This window comes from Lithobates pipiens, unplaced genomic scaffold (genome assembly GCF_037356315.1).
Source record: "Lithobates pipiens isolate NorthernLeopardFrog02 unplaced genomic scaffold, aLitPip1_a1.2 Scaffold_8, whole genome shotgun sequence".
In the NCBI taxonomy this organism is placed as follows: domain Eukaryota; kingdom Metazoa; phylum Chordata; class Amphibia; order Anura; family Ranidae; genus Lithobates; species Lithobates pipiens.
Window position 1 is genome coordinate 621044676 of NW_027507903.1, and position 21491 is coordinate 621066166.

The window sequence follows — 21491 nt, forward strand, 5'->3', positions numbered from 1 at the left end:
CATTTTACATATGGCAGCCCTGCCAAACCAGGAAAAGTTCCTTGGGTGCCAATCCTTCAGGTCCTTCTCAACGACCTTGAGTAATGGTATAAAGTTTTTATCAAAAATCCGGGCAAGTGAAGGGGTCAGCCAAACACCCAAATACTGGAGTGCCTCAGTTACCCATCGAAAGGGGCTGTCGGTCCGAAGCATCTCCACTGAGCGGCTCGGTAAACTAATGTTTAAGGCTTCCGACTTGGTGAGATTGATTTTTAAGTTAGAGAGATAACCATAAATTGAGAATTCTCTCAATAAGTTGGGAATGGAGATACGGGGATTCGTTAAAAAAAACAGAAGGTCGTCCGCATATGCGGCAATCTTGTATTCCTTCCTGGCTGTTCGAAAGCCAGAGACATCAGGGTTCAACTTCAATAGTCTAATGAATGGTTCTAGGGAAATAATAAATAAGATGGGTGACAGGGGGCACCCCTGCCTCGTGCCATTGGATATGTGGACCGTGCCGGAGAAGGAGCCATTAATGCGGAGTTTGGCAGAAGGATTTCTGTATAAAGCAGATATCCAGGACATCATTTGTGGGCCCAGACCAATAAATTCGCAGGTATTCAGCATGAAATCCCAGGCTACTCTATCGAAGGCCTTCTCCGCGTCGGTAGAGAGGAGAAGGCCCTCGACATTTCGCTCATGGGCCATCTGTATAAGGTTAAGTGCCTTTGTCACATTGTCTTTGGCCTCCCTCCCCGGCATAAATCCGGCCTGTTCCGGTCCAATTATGGTGTGGAGCAGGGGTAGTAGTCTAGTTGCCATAATTTTAGCCAGAAGCTTGACGTCTAGGTTCAAAAGGGAAATTGGTCTATAATTGGCGCATAGTGTCGGGTCTTTATTCGGTTTGGGTAGAACAGTAATATGTGCCTCCAAGAACCCTGGCGGTATTTCTCTGGGAGATGAGAGGGAGTTCAGTGCTTTTGTTAGTGGCTTCGACAGAGTATTAATAAAAGTTTTGTAGTAAATTGCGGTATAGCCATCAGGCCCGGGGCTTTTCCCTGATTTCAAATCTTTTATGGCCCTGTGAACCTCAGTCTCATCCACCGGGGCCTCCAGAAGTGCGGAGTCCTCCGTGGATATCCGAGGCAGTTTGGATTTAACTAAATAGTCCTGTATGGCTTGGGTCCTGGATCCTGTCAGGTCTTTGGGTCTATGTTGGGGTGGTAGATTGTATAGTTTGGTGTAATAGGTCTGAAAATGCCTAGCTATCTGATCATCCGTCACTTCGAGTTTGTCCTCCTGATTAGCTATTCCTGATATGCTATTCCTGTACCGCGGTCCTTTCATCGCCCTTGCCAAAAATTTGCCCGATTTATCTCCGTGCTCATAGTAAATTTTCTGCCGAAAAAATAAAAATCTCTTCGACGTAGCGTCTAAAATTTGGTGCAACTGTTTTCTGGCAGCTAGAAGGTCCGTCGCCGTCCGTGTTGATAAAGATTGTTTGTGCAAAGTCTCGAGTTTCGCGATTTTGTTCGCTATGGCGGTAATTTCCTTTTCCCTGTCCTTCTTGCGTTGAGAGCCCATCTTCATCAGAACCCCCCTAAGTGTGCATTTGTGGGCCTCCCATACCACCAAAGGGTCCATATCCTGCGTAGAGTTAAGTGTAAAAAACTCCTGTAGTTGGGAGGATATTTCTGGTAGAAGTGCAGGGTCTGTCAGGAGTGATGAGTTCAACCTCCAAGTGAAGGGTTTCGGCAGGTATTGTTGCCTGAGTGTAAGGGAGATCGGAGCATGGTCAGATAAGCCTTGAATGCCTATTGCTGCCTCGGTCAATAGGTGTACATCTCTGCGAGAGACAAATAAATAATCTATCCTAGAATATTTAGCGTGTGGGGCCGAAAAGTAAGTGTAGTCCCTCCCCTCTGGATGAAGGACTCGCCAGGAGTCCAGTAGGTGCAGGGAGTGTAGAAGTCCCTTTATCTGTTTCAAGATCTTATATGAGACGTGTGATTTACCGGTGGAGGTGTCCGTCAGGGGGTTAAGGGGAAGGTTGAAGTCACCCCCCAAGATTATACAACCAGTGGCAAACCCCTCCAAGTCCCTCACTATTCTCTTACAAAAGGATAAATGAAATTTGTTGGGGAAGTAAACATTAGCCAAAGTGACAGGGTTCCCCTTGTAGTGGCCTTTGAGAAATAGGAATCTGCCTTCCGTATCTGACATTTTGTCTAGCAGTGTGAAGGGAGCATCTTTACTAATAAGAATCGACACCCCCTTCGTTTTTGCTTGCGCATTCGTGGCGTGGTGGGCTTCAACAAAAAAGGCGTCGGTAAGTCTGGGTATGTTATTCGTCCGGAAGTGAGTCTCCTGCAAAAAGGCGAAGTGTGGCCTACCTTTCTTGAGTTCCCGAAGAAGAGATGATCTCAGGCCCTGCACGTTATGAGAGATCACCATAGGGTTACGACCCAGTGTTGAGTACGCCATGGCTTTGGAATCTGTACCCTCATATAAGTAAAACCTGGATATAAAGGCAATGCAAAATGTAATTAACAGTTTGAAGACGTTGATGATCATAACCTGAACCACCAGACACTACCTTCAGCTACTGGAATTAAACAAAGAAAAAGAAAAAAAAAGAAAAAACACACAAACCCTACACCAATAGAGATAAAGTAGGAGGAGAAGGAAGAGAAAGAGAAAGAAGGAAGCTGTAGGGTGAAAGAAGAAAAAAAAAACAAGACAAGATAAGACAAGATATCAGTGTACAACCTATACAGTAAATATACTGCGCAAAGGTATCAAGTCGTGGGACCGACAGAATCCAAACAATTCCGTCTGCCTCACTTGTAGAGAGCTAAGGGAGGCGGGCAGCAGAACCAACCGTTGAACTGCACACCTGTCAGGCCGGTGTCACCAAATACTAAAATAGTATATAAAAAAAAATAAAAATAAAGGAAAACACCTGGCATGAGAGGGTGGAGAGCCTCGGCCTTAAATCACTCATTTGGAAATATGCTCAAGGTAGCTCTCCCGCACCAATGCCCATTAACAGCTGGGTGGCCGAACAGTAGCAAACAATCTCTGATGTAGCAGGATGACAAACACGTAACTAAAAGAACCGAACATGGGTCCCCCGCAACGAGGGCTGTTGATTGAATACCCACCCTCACACCACACCATGGCGCCCATCATCCACTATCAAAACATAAAAAAAAAAAAAAAAAACAAGTTAACACTCGTGGATCCCACCCCTTATGCATGGTCTTACTCTTGTCCAGCGAGTACATGTTGAAAAGACCTTTCCCCAAAGTTCACCCAGTCCAGAACTCCCATCATGTTGCTGTTGTAAGGCAAACTGGACATGGAGCCGTGTGCATGCCAGGCAGGATCAAAGGGTAGTAGCCGTGGGAAGGAGGGGAAAGCGGGTTTGGGATGGGTGGGCATGAAGCTTGGTAAACAGTGCATACGGTGCTAAGGCAAACTCAGGTGGATTCAATATGCATCATCCCGCACTCTGGAGGTGTGTGCTCTGCCGGTATTCGGAGTGCCCGCTGCAGCACCCCCATGATGATTGGGCCTAGCCTTTTTAGGCAGTCTTTTCTCCGGGGAGGACAAAGGTGAGTCCGGGGGGCTCCTTTCAGGCGGAGGTATGCGGAACTCCTGGTACCATTCTGGGAGGTCAACCTGACCTAGGTGTAGGGCATGGCAAAACTCGGGCAAGTCCTCTGGGGAGCGTAAGGTGTACTGTCTGCCATTATGCGTCACCAGCAGGGCGAACGGGAAGCGCCAGGTATACCTCATCTCCTTAGCGCGGAGCTTGTCCAGCAAGGGGCGAAACGCCCTTCGGTTTTTTAGGGTGATTTGCGAGAGATCCTGGAATAACATTATGGTTTCCCCATTGAACACAATCTGATCATTCCTGCGTGCCTTCTGCATAATCTCTTCCTTCAGGGTAAAGCTTTGCAGGCAGCAAATAACATCACGAGGGGGCATGTTGTCTGGTCCCCTGGCCCTCAGGGCTCGGTGTGCTCTGACAAATTCTATGTCAGTGTCCTCCGGTCTTTCTAACAGGCTGTTAAACACCCTCCTCAGTGCAGGTACAATCTGGTCAGTCTCCACTGTTTCAGGGACCCCCCTCACTCTGATGTTGCACCTTCTGCCCCTGTTATCGAGGTCCTCGAGGTGTCTATTCATATCAATAAAGTGATTGGAGTGTGTGAGAGTAACCTTATCCAAACGGTGAATGGCCTTCTCCCTCATTTTCCCCGCCGCCTCAGCCGCCACCATGCGATCATTCAAAACCACCAGGCTAGATTTTAAGTCCGTGATGGCCACGGAGAAAGAGGATTTTATGTCTGCCGCTATAATGGCCATGTCAGCATAGGTTAGTGGGAGGTTGGGATGTGCAGGTCCCCTACCGTTATCCTCAGGCGCTGACTGTGAGTCCTCACTAAAATCCTCCGACGCACGTGGCGGCGCCATCTTGGGGCCTGAAGCCTCCGGCTGCGTCCTGGGCTGACTGCGGTAGATTTCCGATATATTCCGGCCCCGAAATGCTTCAGATGTCCGGCGGGATCTAGTGCACGGTGTTCGGCCACCAAGTTTGCTCATGATCCGGGTGGAAGTGCGCGGGAGGCAGCTAAACAGCCGAGGTCTCTCCGGAGCTCTGCACTCAAGCTGCCATGTCCGCCGCGCGCCAAGCCACGCCCCCGTCTACAAGGTGTTTTATGACAATGTTTTTATTTTTTATATTTAGTCTTTATAGAACAATACTTTTGTAGCACTAACCCCCGAAGGAGCTGCTGGTTAGAATGGGCTTACCGTTACCTTCTTTTCTCCTCACTTCACGTCTAGGGGTGTCCCATGGTAGATGGCCCAGTAACTCGAGAGACTGGCAACAGATCCACTTGAATGGATTTTATTTGCAAAAAGGTAGACAATGAACAGTCTCTTTAAAATGGGATCAGAGGGTTGGAAAGGAAGTTCCGGTACTCTTATTGTCAAAGTCAATGTTGAAACGTTTGCTTACTTTGACTGCATCCAGAGAATAGCCATTCGCAACTGGATGATCACTCAAGTTGGACAGTCCCTCTCTCACAAGGCCTAGCAGCCAACAAGGTGCTTACTCAGGAACAAGTCTCTGCCACAGACGTTGTTGTAAAACATGTAGGAAAACTAAACTTGAAGAACACTCGTGGGATACCTGAATCTTTCAGCCAGCTTGGCGATATCCACAAGACCGGATTCTCTTGGGTACTTCAGCTCCTCCAGGCTCTTACTAAGAAACCATTCCGTACGTGGCCTTCTTCTGAAGAGTCCTCCCCTGGATAGCATGAAGTCACTGGGTCTCTCCCGAACTGGAGACGGCACCCAAACACCTCAGAATCCTCCTTTAGTTTCCTTGCCTTGGGCTAGCCAGCCCAGAGACAACAAGATCGGGTGGATCAGCACCACAGGCCATAGCCTTCCTGGGGCCTAGTCAGGAAGACCAGGACCATGAAGTCAGCACATCCTTCTGGACCGGAACCCCGAACCACGTGACGTCCGCATCTTAAATACCCTCTCTCAGAAAGCACAGCAAGAGCGCCACTCCCACTGGGCGGGCTCCGAGAGAGAGTAACTTAAGCACCTGACCAGACCATAGTTCCATGCCTGCCAGAAGAGACAGTGCCCCCTGTGGCCAGGCTGAACATCTCGTAGCCCAGTCAGACTGATGCTGAAGTCCAAATTTAGACAATTATACCCAAACCATCCGGATATGTCTCAGTCTTAGGCCTTGTGTACATTGCTGCTGGTAAACGGACGTTCAGAGACAGTTGGCTGCTTTTTTAAGCTTATCTTATCAGTACATGTACACAGATTTGTTTAATGTCCTTTTAAGACAGTTGAGTTTAGAGACCTTTTTTGGAAAGCAAAAAAATGAGTTCAGACGCTGAGTTTGGGGGCATTTCAAGCGCTAAACGCTTCGAAACATGGCTAAACGCGGTAACTCACATTTAGCCGCATTTCGTTCTAAACGCAAATGTGGCTAAAGCCATCTAAATGCGGCATGTAACCGTGGCTGTAAAGGCTGTAAAAATGTCCTATGTACATTAAGCCTTAATCATGGTTCCTGACAAATCCTCAAAGGCTATAAGCACATAGGCAAGTTGGAATTCCTATAGCAGGATCTCCTGGACCACCAGGACCTGACTTGCCTGCTGTATTACTTGTCATTTAATGTTCTGAACTCCCTAATGTCGGTGGTTGAACTTCGGTAAGATCTCCAGGATGCTTGGGGGAACTTACCATGTAAGTACCTTCAGAAACTGCATGCAAATATAGCTAAGGTAGTCACTCCAAATCATGTTTTTGTTTTAGTTGGTAGGTACACAGCTGCGTGGGTCATGCCACCATAGGTCACTTTACTTTTCCTTAAAACCTTTAATAAACAGATATTAAAAAAATATATAAGATTATATATATATTTTTTATTTTATTTACTGATTTTTCAATTTATAAAACTATTAAAATATAAATTATTCATGACATTCTTTATGAAAACATTGCTGCTTTAGGACACTTTTTCATGAATGGGAAAAAAAAAAGCAGTTCTGAATATTTTATTACATCTGTGAAACCAAAGGAATTATTATTAGGTTTCCATTTTTTATGATTAAAACATTTTTCTAATTATTTATTTACCTTTTTTTTATTTTTTGCAAGTTTAAAAATAATTTGTGCTATATTATTATTCACAAGAGTGCTTTCCAATCGGGAAAATGTAAGCCTATCAACATTTAAACCTCAAAGCCTCTGAAAGTCACAATAATTACGACCGGTGGGAAAAAAATAGACATTTAATTATTTTTATCAAATGTATATATATCAAGACTATATAAATATAGGAATAGTAAAACTGATAGCCTCAATGTAGAAACACTGCTTCTCTCTACATTTTATTCTATAAAGATTTTTTTGGGACTATTCAGATGTATTATAATAACATGTGTTTGAGTTCCCTGTCTCTTGGCTTGTGTTAAATTGGATCTAGTGCGAGATATATTTTGCTTATCGCATGCAGGCTAACAAAAGTGTAACAATTTCTGGTATGTATTCTGATCACAAGACTTCCCCGGACATTGCCTTTACCTGCTTTTCTTTCCAAAAGGATGGCACCATCTATGTTCAGGTATCACCCAGGGTCACCATGTACTTCCACTGACACCAACAATGGAATATTTATTCCTTTCACTGACACCAAAATGGAACATTAATTCCTTGCACTGGCACCAACAATGTAACATTAATTCCTTGCACTGACACCAACAATGGAACATTAATTTGTTGCACTGACATCAACAATGAGGCACTGTTCCTTCTACTGTCACCAACAGGCCCGGACTGGCCATAGAGCTCACCGGGCATATACCCGGTGGGCCGGGGCTGCCAGGCTGCATGATAATTCTGGGCTTGACTCTGACTTCCTGGGCAGCCCCACTCACCTGCTACTGGCCTCTCCATGGCCAACTTCGCAGAGAGGGCTGCATCCATGTTCTTCTGGCCCGGTCCCCAGTCCTCACTGCCCACTCCCAAGGCAGCTGGGCTGCTCCGTGGGCCGGCGTCAGCTCCACGGCCATCCAGCAGACTATTCAGCTCAGGGGGTGGAAATTAATGGATCAGGTGATCTTGAAGGGGGAGGAGCTGCCTGGAGAAGTCCCCTTCTGCCTGATGTCGGAAAAGTGTCTCCAGGGCCTGGACAGGACAGCTAAAAAAGTAAGTGATGCCAGCCTGCCTGTTTGCCCAAAATCATGTTTTACACTTACATTTACACAAAGCATGATGACAGCATGATTTGGTCTGGTCAGTGGTCTCTTTTAAACAGTGAAGAGTGATGCTGAACAAAGGTAGAAGGAAGGTAAATCGATGGCATCAATGGCGTCAGAGATTGTGTGAGAGGGACAGTTCTTGGGTCCAAATGGTGTCCTGGCTGGCAGGTAGGGATGAGTCGATCACCCCCCGGTTCAGTTCGCAGCAGAACATACTGGACAGGCAAAAAATTTGGCGGAACACACGAACACCGTTAATGTCTATGGGACACGAACATGAAAAATCAAAAGTGCTCATTTTAAAGGCTTATATTCAAGATATAGTCATAAAACGTTTTTGGGTACCCGGGTCCTGCCCCAGGGGACATGTATCAATGCAATTTATTTTTTTCAAAAACTGCCATTTTTTCGGGAGCAGTGATTTCTTTTAATGCTTAAAGTGAAACAATAAAAATGAAATATTTCTTTAAATATCATGCCTGGGGGGTGTCTATAGTATGACTACAAAGTGGAACAGTTTTCCCATGTTTAGAACAGTACCACAGCAAAATGAAATTTCTAAAGGAAAAATTGTCATTTAAAACTGATCGCGGCTGTAATGAATTGTCAGGTGTCGGCAATATAGATAAAACTCATTGAAAAAAAAAGAAAAAGAGCATGCCCCCTCCCCCCCAGTCCATTGCCAGGCCCTTTTGGTCTGATATGAATATTAAGGGGAACCCCAAACCAAAATTAAAAAAAAAATTGCTTGGGGGTTCCCCTAAAATCCATACCAGGCCCTTCAGGTCTGATATGGAAATTAAGGCGAACCCTGCGCCAAACTAAACATGGTCAAAATTGCTGGCAAGATGAATGCAGTATGTTATCAAAAAATACTGGAGGAAAATGTGTATTCATCAGCTAGGAAGCTGCGCATGGGACGTACTTGGGCATTCAAACATAACAATGATCCAAAACACAAGGCCAAGCCGACCTGTCATTGGCTACAGTAGAATAAAGTGAAGGTTCTGGAGTGGCCATCTCAGTCTCCTGACCTCAATATCATTGAGCCACTCTGGGGAGAACTCAAACGTGCCATTCATGCAAGACAGCCCAAGAATTTACAGAAACTGGAGGCTTTTTGCCAAGAGGAATGGGCAGATCTACCATCTGAGAAGGTAAAGAGCCTCATCCACAAATACCACAAAAGGCTTCAAGCTGTCATTGATGTTAAAGGGGGCAAAACACGGTATTGAGAACTGAAAAATGGCCAAGAAATCATCATTTCTGGCAGGGTATGTAAACTTATGAGCACAACTGTATATGTCCTGTCAGTAATTGGTGATACCAAGCTCATGGCTGCAGGTGCAGCGAAGAACTTGGTGTTATTTCTTACAGCCGATGAGTGGCTATTTATTAAATGTGAGCTTGGTAGCTCCGTGAGTTGCTGGAGAAAGAATTGGCTGCACACCATGACTGATCCTGAGTCCTTTTACTGCAACATCACAAAGTAACACACACAGGACAATGACAGGCTACAGATGGTTGACGCATTTCACACAAGGAAGCTGTGCTTAATCAGAGATTAAGATAAGATATTTAGACAGGATGCACATTTTGAAAAGTTTGCATCTGGCAAACCATGAGTGTAAACCTCTGTGCCAAGTTTCCAGAAGAGTATGAGTTTTGGTTAAGATCGGGGGAAAGTTAAATTCAAAGGTAGGAGATAATTTGGATGGGATATATGTTCCCAGGTATTTCAAAGCCAAATCTGTCCATTGGAATCTGAAACTCAACCTCAGGGTCTGAAGAAGGACAGATGGAACTCTCATAGCTTCCAATTTACTGAAATACATTTTTTGGTGCGACAGCTTTCCATAAGTCTCAAAATTACGGAGGAGATTTGGAAGAGAGATAGCTGGATTTGCTAAGGAAAAGAGCGAGTCACCCGCATAGGCAGATATTTTATGTTGCATTTCCCCAACCCTCACTTCTGTGAGGCCGCGTACACACGGACGGACTGTTCGCCCAACTTTGTCCGCTGAACAGTGTTTCAGCGGACAGTCCGCTCGTGTGTGGGCTTCAGCGGACAGTTTCAGAGGACAGTCTGACGAACAAAGTTTTTCGGAATTTCCGTAAAACTGTCCGCTGAAACTTGGTTTGAGCGGACAGTCCGCTCGTGTGTAGGCTTGTTCGTCAAACTAAGTCTCGCGCATGTTCAGAAAGAATTTACAGGGCGGACAGGGCGGAAGCGCTCGGTCTTGTAAAAATAGTGTTCGTATTGAAGCTAGCATATTCGTCATGCTGCTAATTTTGTGGTTTTTTAATATAGCCCGTTCTTTTCTTCTTTGTAATGCAAGAAAAGTGAAGTAGCTTTGCTGCTTATATTCACACAGAGTTATACCACATGTTTTTAATTCATCCTCATCCTATGATTAATCTTCCAATTATAGAAAAAATATATTCAAAATTAAAAATAAAATAAAAAAACCCTTAAAAAAAAAAAATTATATATATATATATAAAATAAAACCCCCCCCAAAAATTTATATATATATATATATATATTTATTTATTTCTTAAAAAAAAAAAATAGAATTTATCTATTACTATATATTTTTGGAACTACTATTGTCATATTTTTTTTGTTTTTTTTGTGGGGGGGGGGGGGGGTTGAAACAAGATGGACTTGCATTTTTTTTGGCCAAGCAGGACTATGCAAGTAGAGATAGATAGATAGATAGATAGATAGATAGATAGATAGATAGATAGATAGATAGATAGATAGATAGATACCCAAACCAGCATTTTAGCTTAAACATGATTGCATGTTCAAAATCAGCAGAGCTTCCCCTCATTTCAAATGTTAAGCCTCAAATATACAGCGACTGCACTTCCAAGTGCACTTGCAGTGCTTTAAAAATTGCACTTGAAGTTAGCATATTTACATGAACGTGTGTTTTGTAAATAACCCCCAGAGTCTTTTGACATGTATCTGCCTACTCACAAATAAACTTTGTTTTTTAAGCCCAAATTAAAAAAAAATATGAAAAAAAAAACATACAAGATTTTTTGGAAATAATAAATTTTTATTTTTCCTCAGAACAAAAATAAATCAAGAGGGAGGCAACACTGGAGACAATTTTGACGTTTGTGAAGCCTTTTGTCCCCCAGGCACACATCAAGTGAGTGGCCACCAAAATTCCGAACCTGCGTAGCATGTAAATAGGGAGCACAACATGGTCCTAGAATCCCAAAGACCAGGAACAGCAGCAGATGAGATCTATGTCCCCAGACTGTGGTACTACAACAGCCTGCGTCTTCTTTCAGAGCAGACTGAAGCCAGGCAGTCACTTGCGACTCTTCCGTCTAGCCTTCCCTCCACGCTTCGCTGGAGGCTGTGCCTCTGGTGGTGGAGTTGTGGTAGGAGGAGGAGGAGGAGGAGGAGGAGGAGGAGGAGGAGCAGTAGGGTCTGCGTTGTAAAGCTTGGTGGTGGGTGTGAGCTCACCCTTCAGACCCCGTTGGATGGCATCAAAAAAGATTGCTTCACACAAGTTTCGCTGGGGTTTGTCCATTTCAAGTAGCTTACTAGCCAGATAAGTGGCATAGGCCTCCTCCGGATTGGGGGGTTTGGACAAAATCTGTGTGGCTTGCCGTATCAGCGCCAAGGACTCCTCCTCTGTCTGCGTCATCCTCCTGGGCCTTTTGCTGGCTAGGCGGAGGGGAGGGACCTGACTTTCAGTCCGACTCCTGCTGGGCCCAGCTAGCTCTTGTGTGTGGCTGGTCCCGGCCTCCTCCTCCATACCACTGGTCCCGGCCTCCTCCTGGGTGAGCTCATCCTGTGTAAAAAACAAAGAAATCAATAAATAAAATATGTCTATATTTTGAAATCATCAATCACTAACAATTTTACAGTTCTCACTTGCAAATACATTTGTCTTGAAATACAAAAGGCTATCATTTTGACACCATCATTTTTCCATCAGTTCATTAAGATTTGAGCCACATTTGTGTAAACTACTGTATCCTTCTATCTAATTTAATTTGTGATGAAATCCTAGATTTGGAAGCAATTCAAACATTGAACTTGACATCATTAATATTTGAGCAATCCAAACGTTAGAAACTAAAATATACCTGGCTCCAGCTGGGCGCATCAACCTCGTCCAGCAAGGAAGGGTCTGGATCTTCCAGGGATGGCTCACCTGAGGCGGAGGGAAGGGTGGAGGGAAGGGTAGACGGAAGAGTAGAAAGTGACTGCCTGGCTTCTGACGTGTCATCCAGAAAACGCAGCCTGTCATAATACCACAGCCTAGGTACATAGACCTGACCTGCTGCTGCTCCTGATGTTTGGGACTCTAGGATCTTTCTTTGCTCCCGCCTATACACGCTACGCAGGTTCTGAATTTTGGCGTTCACAAAGTCAGTGTCTGCCTGGGGGAGTCGGGTTTTCACAAACGCCAAAACTGTCTCCAGTGTCTTCTTCCGGGCAGCACGGCTTGAATATTGGGGGTGTTTTGAATCCCAAAGATTACTGTGCGACTCCACTAAATCTAGAAATGTTGAGAGGAAGGCCTCCTCCTTAAAGGGGTCTGGGGTATACCTTTGCATTTTCTTAAAAAAAAAAAAAAAAAAAAAGTCAGACCAAATGCACACTATATTGTGACAATGTAGGCGAGACACACACTACCACACACGCTACCCCCCCACACACACACTACCCCCCACACACATACTACCCCTCCCACACACACAAACACTACCCCCCCCCCCCACACACACACACACACACACACACACACACACACACACACTACACACACTACTGCCCCATACACATACACACACACACACACACACACTACCCCTCCCACACACACAAACACTACCCCCCCCCCCACACACACACACACACACACACTACACACACTACTGCCCCATACACATACACACACACACACACACACTACCCCTCCCACACACACACAAACACTACCCCCCCACACACACACACACTACACACACTACTGCCCCATACACATACACACACACACACACACACACACACACTACCCCTCCCACACACACAAACACTACCCCCCCCCCCACACACACACACACACACACACACTACACACACTACTGCCCCATACACACACACACACACACACACACACACACACACACACACACTACCCCTCCCACACACACAAACACTACCCCCCCACACACACACACACACACACACACTACACACACTACTGCCCCATACACATACACACACACACACACACTACCCCTCCCACACACACAAACACTACCCCCCCCACACACACACACACACTACCCCCCCCCACACACACACACACACACACACATGCTACCCCCACCCCCCTATACACCCACCTCCACCCCCACACTACCACACAAAACACCAACCCCACTCAACCACCAACCCACATAAAAATCAATTAAACATCAATAAGATTAAATTTCAATATGCACATTCCTAACGCAGGCTTTACATTAAACGAAAATAAAACGATAACTATCTTACCGTCGCGTATAGCACTCGCTGCTTCCGTTCGGACAAGCGTACGGCCTCGCGGTAACGCTTTATATGCAGCGCATGCGCTCAGGCTCCGCCTGCGTCCGCCTGCGTCGCCCGCCCCTGACGTTCCTTGTGACCATGTTTCCCCGCCCCTTTTACCCTCGTTCCGCTGTGGGTGAATGATAGGAGAAAATGGCGGACGCAAATTCAATGAGCAGCGTGAGCAGCGCGGAGGAAAGCCATGGACCCCATGCTTCCGGAGCAAGGAGGAGATATAAGGCCACCAATATGGCCTTTGAAGAGATGGTGGAGATGGTGGCTATATTAAGAAGGGAGGACTATGATGGGGAACATGGCCCGTACCCCAAACCTAATGTCAGGAAAAGCGCCATCTTAGATGAGGTCGTCACAACCTTGGAGAACAAATTTGGGGTACGAAGAGGCAAGGACCAGCTCCGGAAACGATGGTCCGACATCAAGTCCAGGGAGCCGGACCAATATTACCGCATCAAAAAGGCCCTGAAAAAAAGTGAGTAAACTCCGCGTTTCTCGTGACTGTCGGACATAATCGTTCGTATAGGTCGTGTATGTAGATCTGGCGGATTTGTTCGTAATCGTTCGTGTAGGCATTGTATGAAAATCTGGCGTATTTGTTCGTAATCGTTCGTGTAGGTAGTGTATGTAAATCTGGCGGATTTGATCGCTCGTGTAGTTAATAGTTCATGTAATGAGCGCATATGGTTGTTCGTATATGTGGGCGTAAATAGCATGAATTTGTGTATGGTGTAAATTTATCTGGTGTTGGATTAGATTTTAATTAGTTATTAATTTTTTTGTATTGTTCATGATAAACTGAATTGTCACGCTCAGTTTATAGGATATAAATTTTTACTAAAGTTTCATACATTTATTCAGTGCAATGTAGACTCAATTAAAAAAATGAGATAGATAGATAAAACGCTGGTTCAACATCTGGACTGGGAAACATTTAGTGTAGTTTGGGACATCATAGAACATTTTTTGACATAATCACACACAGGTACTCCAGGGGATGATTCGAGTGTGTCCGTCTGTGAAACTTGGACAAAAGATATAAAGTATCACAGTTTGGTTAAAGGCTAGGTTCACATTGCTGCAATGTACGAGATCAAATGTGATTTGCACCACACTGCAGTGCAAATCACATGTGATCTCTGTGTGATGCGATTTCAGCCATACATATAGTATGGCTGAATTTGCATCGCATCCGGCCCAAACTTGTACATGGCCCTTTTTTTAGTCCACAGCCAAATCGGATCACATGGGTGTTCACACCATGTGGTCCGATTCCTGTCTGAGTTTAAAGATTGCACTGTGAAATGAGAACTAATTTGGAGGTGTCAATAGAACTTTACACTGATACTCCCAGCAGGTCACATAGGGCAGTGCGAACTGCGCATGCGATGCGTGAAACCACAGTAGATTTGCAGCGTTCGCACATCGCAGCAGTCTGAACACAGCCTAACTAAAAAAAAGTCATTTTAAGGATGTATTAAACTAGGATCTTGTAATAACCAGCTAATAATTGTACACCACTTCAAACCAATGTTTCATATTCAAATTTCTGAACTCAAATATCACTATACTTAAAAGTATTTTTTTTTTTTTTTTCATTCTCATAGGGGAACAACGACTCAGACAAGAGGCGGAGCAGCCCAGGACCCCCCGACCTCGCCAGCCTGATTGGGCAATTAGCCCCAGCCCCAGCCCCGGGACGAACAAGATCTAAAAAAGAGGCACTGTTTGGAATGTGCACTATTAAAAAATCACAAAAAAGATGTGTGTGTGTGTGTGTGTCTACTTCTTTCAATACTCAATACCAGTTTGGGAAGTCATTTTGTGTTTTTTGTCACAAAGGGCCTTATTTCCTATTGTCAAAAACCACTTTGCTATACAAATGCACTAGGACAGGAATATGCAATTAGTGGAAATCTAGCTGTTGCAGAACTACAAGTCCCATGAAGCATAGCAAGACTGACAGCCACAAGCATGAGACCCAGAGGCATGATTGACTTGTAGTTTTGCACCAGCCGGAGGTTGGCCAATTGCATATCCCTGAATTAGGACAATGTAGGAGACAAGCAACGTGAAAAGCAAACAAGAACCAAACTTAAAAATTTGAACAGACAAGACATATTTCAAGAAAAATACATTTTTATTGCTCAGCTGGCATTGGAATAGCCCCCCTACCATTAAAATAGCTGACATAGCGGTCACGCACCTCACGTGCTGTTTGGGGGGCTAAGCCAGGAAGGGCATGATCCAGCCCTGTCAGTTCTGGAAATATGAGTCCGGCCTCAGGCCCAATAGGCTCTAGGTACTGGTTACCTGAATATATACGTAGAAAATTGTGCAGAATGCAGCAGCACAGAATAACATAGTTCAGTTTATATTCTGCAAGGTTGATGGCTGTCAGTAACAGACGGAACCGGCTGGCCATAATGCCAAAGGCACTCTCCACAACCCTTCTTGCTCTGGCCAGCCGGTAATTAAAAACCCCCTCTCCGGGGTGAGGGTCCTTTGGGGGAAGGGTCTCATAAGATGTTCACTCAGACCGAACGCTTCATCAGCCAGAAAAACAAACGGTAGCCCCTCCACATTCTCGGCATCTGGTGGCAAGTCCAGGCCACCAGTGATAAGACGGTGGCAGAACTCGGTCTGCCTAAAGACTCCTCCGTCAGACATCCGGCCGTTCTTCCCCACATCCACATAAAGAAAGTCACATTGTGCCGACACCACCGCCATTAGCACCACACTATGGAACCCCTTATAATTCCAATAGTAGGACCCCGAATGGGGTGGGGGCACAATCCTCACATGTTTCCTGTCGATCGCCCCTCCGCAGTTGGGGAAGTCCCAACGGGCAGCGAACTGGGAAGCCACAGTCTGCCATTCCTGTGGCATGGAAGGACACTGGGGAGTCAAACACAGGAAGAAAAAAAAATTAGTCATTAAATAAAAACAATTCATAACAAATAAAACTCCAAAACATTTTGGAACAACAGTTAAACAGAAATATTGCAAATTTGTTTTCTGCCAAAAACAAAAAAAAAAGTAGGCGGACCAATTCACAGATTAATCAGCCCTCTGATGGACCAGGGGACATAAATTAGGTGGGTAAGTGGGGTGGGGGGGACTAATTAATGAGTATCCAACACCTGCAAGCAATTTGAGTGGGGGGACTAATTAATGAGTTGACAATCCATATATATTTATATCTATCTATCTATCTATCTATCTATCTATCTATCTATCTATCTATCTATCTATCTATCTATCTACACACACACACACAGGGTGTATACAAAGAGTATACAAAGGGTGGGGGGGCAAGTAAAATAGTACAATGGAGCTGACAATATGAATTATAGAGAAAAACAGTCTCGGCTGTGGGTGTATATGGGGCCCAGGATTGAATGCTGAGGACGTTAATGAAAGCAAATATGCACGTGGGACACAAAAAGGTAAAAAGCTCCAAAAAAATGACACACAAAAAAAAAAAAATAATAATAATAATTTAAACAATAAAACAAAAAAATAAAATAAAAAATGGTTGGCCCAATTCACAGATTAATCAGCCCTCTGATGGACCAGGGGACACAAATTAGGTGGGTAAGTGGGGTGGGGGGACTAATTAATGAGTATCCAACACCTGCAAGCAATTTGAGTGGGGTGGGGGGACTAATTAATAAGTATCCAACACCTGCAAGCAATTTGAGTGGGGTGGGGGGACTAATTAATAAGTATCCAACACCTGCAAGCAATTTGAGTGGGGTGGGGGGGACTAATTAATAAGTATCCAACACCTGCAAGCAATTTGAGTGGGGTGGGGGGACTAATTAATAAGTATCCAACACCTGCAAGCAATTTGAGTGGGGGGAATAATTAATGAGTTGACAATCCATATCTATATATCTATATCTCTATATCTCTATATCTCTCTCTCTCTATATATATATATATATATATATATATATATATATATATATATATATATATATATATATATATATATATATATATATATATATATCTCTATATATCTCTATATCTCTATATATATCTATATCTCTATATATATATCTATATCTCTATATCTCTATATATATATATATATATATATCTATATCTATATCTCTATATATATCTATATCTCTATATATATATCTATATCTCTATATATATCTATATCTCTATATATCTATGTATCTATATCTCTATCTCTCTATATCTCTATCTCTCTATATCTCTATCTCTCTCTCTCTCTACACACTCTCTCTTTATTCTCACGGATCTCACGGAGTAAAGGCATATGCGAGAATTGGTCACGCTGGCGCAACCAATTCTTTGTCCATGAACTCCTCCTCACCCTGTTCACAGACTGGGCTCGGGTCAAAGTATTAACCCCAACACCAAGCCCCAATATAGCACGAACTCGTTCCCGAGTACGTCCACACTCCATGGCTTTGAAACGGTCGGCTGGACAGACAAGCTCAACTGAACGCACTGAAGAACAGCCAGACCTATGAAGAACGACCTGAAACCCAGAAACGAGCGGACCAGAAGCGCCTAATAACAGGTACAACTGATCCACGCGTACCGAAAGACAGATACAAACCTCACAGGTAGACTGCGCCGCAGTGAACGGACAAATTAAGCTGAAGTCTGAAAAGCGCGAATCGTCTCTAACCAAACTTCTACTAACGCAAAGTCAGCAGAAGGAGCCCAAAGGGTGCTTTGCTGTGTCTTGGACTTCCTATTTCTAGTCCCGTCGTACGTGACGTACGTCATCGTGCACGGTTTCAGCGGACTGTTCGTTCATCGTGTGTGGTCAAGTCCGTTCATGCTAATTTTGAGCGGACTGTTTGTCAAACTGTTTGACGAACAAAGTTGGGCGAACAGTCCGCCCGTGTGTACGCGGCCTAATGTCTAGGATTTAGGTGAACCCTACAGAGAAAAGGCAAAAAAGTAGTGGGGAGAGTGGGCATCCTTGTCTTATCCCGTTCGCAATGGAGAAGGAGTCTGAAAGAATTCTGTTGGCTTTGACTTGAGCTGTTGGATTAGAATATATATTGGTGATCCAATTTAACATATGTTCTCCCATTTGGCGTAAGACCGAAAACATAAAACCTCAGTTTACTTGGTCAAACATTTTCTCGACATCTGTGCCTACCATTACACACAGAGTTTTTGCCTCCTGTGCTGCATGTATGAGACTCAACACTTTAAGAGTGTTATCACGAGCCCTCTCTAGATGGGATAAATCCCACCTGATCGAGGTGGACCAATTGTTGTAGATGCTGTGCAATCTGAGAGGCTATAATCTTAGTGAACAGTTTAAGGTCACAGTTCAAAAGAGAGATAGGCCTAAAGCTGCCACAACAAGTTGAGTCTTTACCCTCTTTAGGTATAACGGTGGCATGAGCTTTTAAAGTTTCTCTAGGTAAAATTGTCTCAGACCCAAGTTTGTTGAATAGTCTCATCATATAGGGGCCTAACGTTGGGAGGAAAAGTTTATAATATTGGAGTGGAAAACCTTGCCTGGTTTTGATAGACTAATTGCCCGTTGAAGTTCCTCCATAGTCATTGGAGTTTCCAGTTCCTCACGATCTCAAATTAGCTGGCATTCTCACCCGATGCCCGCAGTGGTTCCCAGCCTCTCCCATTTTTCAGAAGAGCCTGGAACCACGGTAAACAGCTGGGATCTCTAAACACAGATGAGATGGAGGAGAGTTTTCCCCCCATTTTTTAACTTTTACCTACAGGAAAGCCTATAATAAGGCTTACCTGTAGGTAAAAAAAATATCTCCTAAACCTGTACGGTTTAGGAGATATTCCCCTCGGTATGCGCCGCTGACTGCAGCGGCGCATGCGCACAAGGGGATTCTCGGCCTGAAAATCCGGCAGTGGCCGGCCGGAATGAAATCTCCCACGCGCATGCGCGGGAGTGACGATATCGCGGCTCCGGCCACTCACAGCGCCGGAGCCGCGATACCCGGAAGAAACGCCGAGGGAGCATGTCAGCTCCCTCGGCGTGGATCGGGCCAGATGTCGGGGCCTCGTTCTAAGGTAAGTATTTCATAATGAGCTAGTATGCGGTGCATACTAGCTCATTATGCCTTTTGCTTTGCAGGTTTAAAAAAATAAAATAAAAATGTGCGGGTTTACTACCGCTTTAAGTCATTTTCAGTTGCATTGCTTTCATTCCCTGGCTGCTACAGTCAGGGCAGCAGCTAATCAAGCATGATCTATGCTTGATTAGCTGCTTTGGAGGGCAGGGTAGACATTGGGAATCTAAAAAAACCCTGAAATCTCCATAAATAGTATCTGTCCCCTGATTGGTAGTTCCCATCTGATAGCAATAAAGGTAAAAGAAAAACATTTAAAAAAGCATAACAAAATTTTAACAAAATAAAATGTTTTAGGTACCATGTTATTTATTGATATATATATATATATATATATATATATATATATATATATATATATATATATATTCAAAAGCATTGGGACACCTGCCTTTACACACATGAACTTTAATGACATCCCAGTCTTAGTCCGTAGGGTTCAATATTGAGTCGGCAGCTATAACAGCTTCAACTCTTCTGGGAAGGCTGTCCACAAGGTTTAGGAGTGTGTCTATGGGAATGTTTGACCATTCTTTCAGAAGCACATTTTTTTGGGTCAGGCACTAATGTTGGACGTGAAAGCCTGGCTCACAGTCTCCATTCTAATTCATCCCAAAGGTGTTCTATCGGGTTGAGGTCAGGACTCTGTGCAAGCCAGTCAAATTCCTCCTCCCCAAACTCGCTCATCCATGTCTTTATGGACCTTGCTTTGTGCACTGATGCACAGCCATGTTGGAACAGAAAGGGGCCATCCCCACAATGTTGGGAGCATGAAATTGTCCAAAATGTCTTGGCATGCTGACATGGGTGAGTGAGTTTGGGGTGGAGGAACTTGACTGGCCTGTACAGAGTCCTGACCTCAACCCAATAGAACACCGTTGGGTTGAATTTGAGCGGAGACTTAGAGCCAGGCCTTCTCTATCAACCTCAGTGCCTGACTTCAACAAATGCGCTTCTGGAAGAATGGTCCTTGTGGACAGCCTTCCCAGAATAGTTGAAGCTGTTATAGCTGCAAAGGGTGGGCCAACTTAATATTGAACCCTACGGACTGTAACTGAGACTGGGATGTCATTAAAGTTCATGTACAGTATTTACATGTATTATTTATTATTATAATTATACGTTATTTAGGATTATTATGATGACCTCTTTGCCCCTGATCTTGACCCTTGACCATAAATCTAATGCCGAGACACTCCACCCAATTGAAAGGTGGAGCTGTAGGGTATCTGGTGCATTTATTAGGAGGCAAACATTAGTTGGCTTGAGCTCTGAGGAAGGGGATGCATCCCCGAAACGCATCAGCTTGCCAACATCGCCATAATCTGGTCATTCATTGTCACGCTGGTTTACCATCAAAGTCTGCTGTTATGCATGTTATTTCTGTCCTTCGTAAGTATTTTATTGGCTATTTGGTTTCCTCAAGATAATCTTGGGTAATGCACTAGGCCAGTGAGGGTGAACCTTGGCACCCCAGATGTTTTGAAACGACATTTCCCATGATGCTCATGCACTATGCAGTATAGTTGAGCATCATGGGAGATGGCGCTCCAAAACATCTGGGGTGCCATCACTGCACTAGGCGTTTGCTCCCCCTGTGAGCTCTTTTGCAGTATATGGTTGGATACCCCCGCCTGAGGAGGGCTACACCATTGAAGCATTGCTCTGGAGGAAACACAGACCCTACACACTATCTTTGTCTGGTGACTGTCCTTTGAGCATTGGAGTGGTTGTTTGTTTTTGCTTTTTCTATAATGTTTGGGAGTTCAGAGAAATTTTCTAGCAAAAAAAAAAAATGCTGTTTTTAATATATGTGCGAAAAATTAAAACAAACAGCAAGTGATTAATAATGTAAAACTATATACATTTTTGTTTTTCAGGAAACTAAACATGAGCGAAAAAAATGAAACGGTCGCAATGAACCTTTTCCTCCTGGGATTCCAAAGTGTTGGTGAATTTAACACTGTTCTATTTATTTTAATACTTGCGTCTTATACCATGACA

The 21491-nt window shown here is 44.2% G+C and overlaps 1 protein-coding gene across 1 annotated transcript in view; it reads left to right on the forward strand.

Annotated features, from left to right (window-relative positions):
* The first annotated feature begins 6218 nt into the window (after positions 1-6218).
* LOC143962364 (olfactory receptor 5G26-like) overlaps positions 6219-21491 on the forward strand; it is a 32505-nt gene continuing 17232 nt past the window's right edge. The window contains exon 1 of the mRNA XM_077471658.1: positions 6219-6238. Within this exon, the coding sequence (XP_077327784.1) occupies positions 6219-6238 (20 nt within the window). The remainder of the gene's footprint in view (positions 6239-21491) is intronic.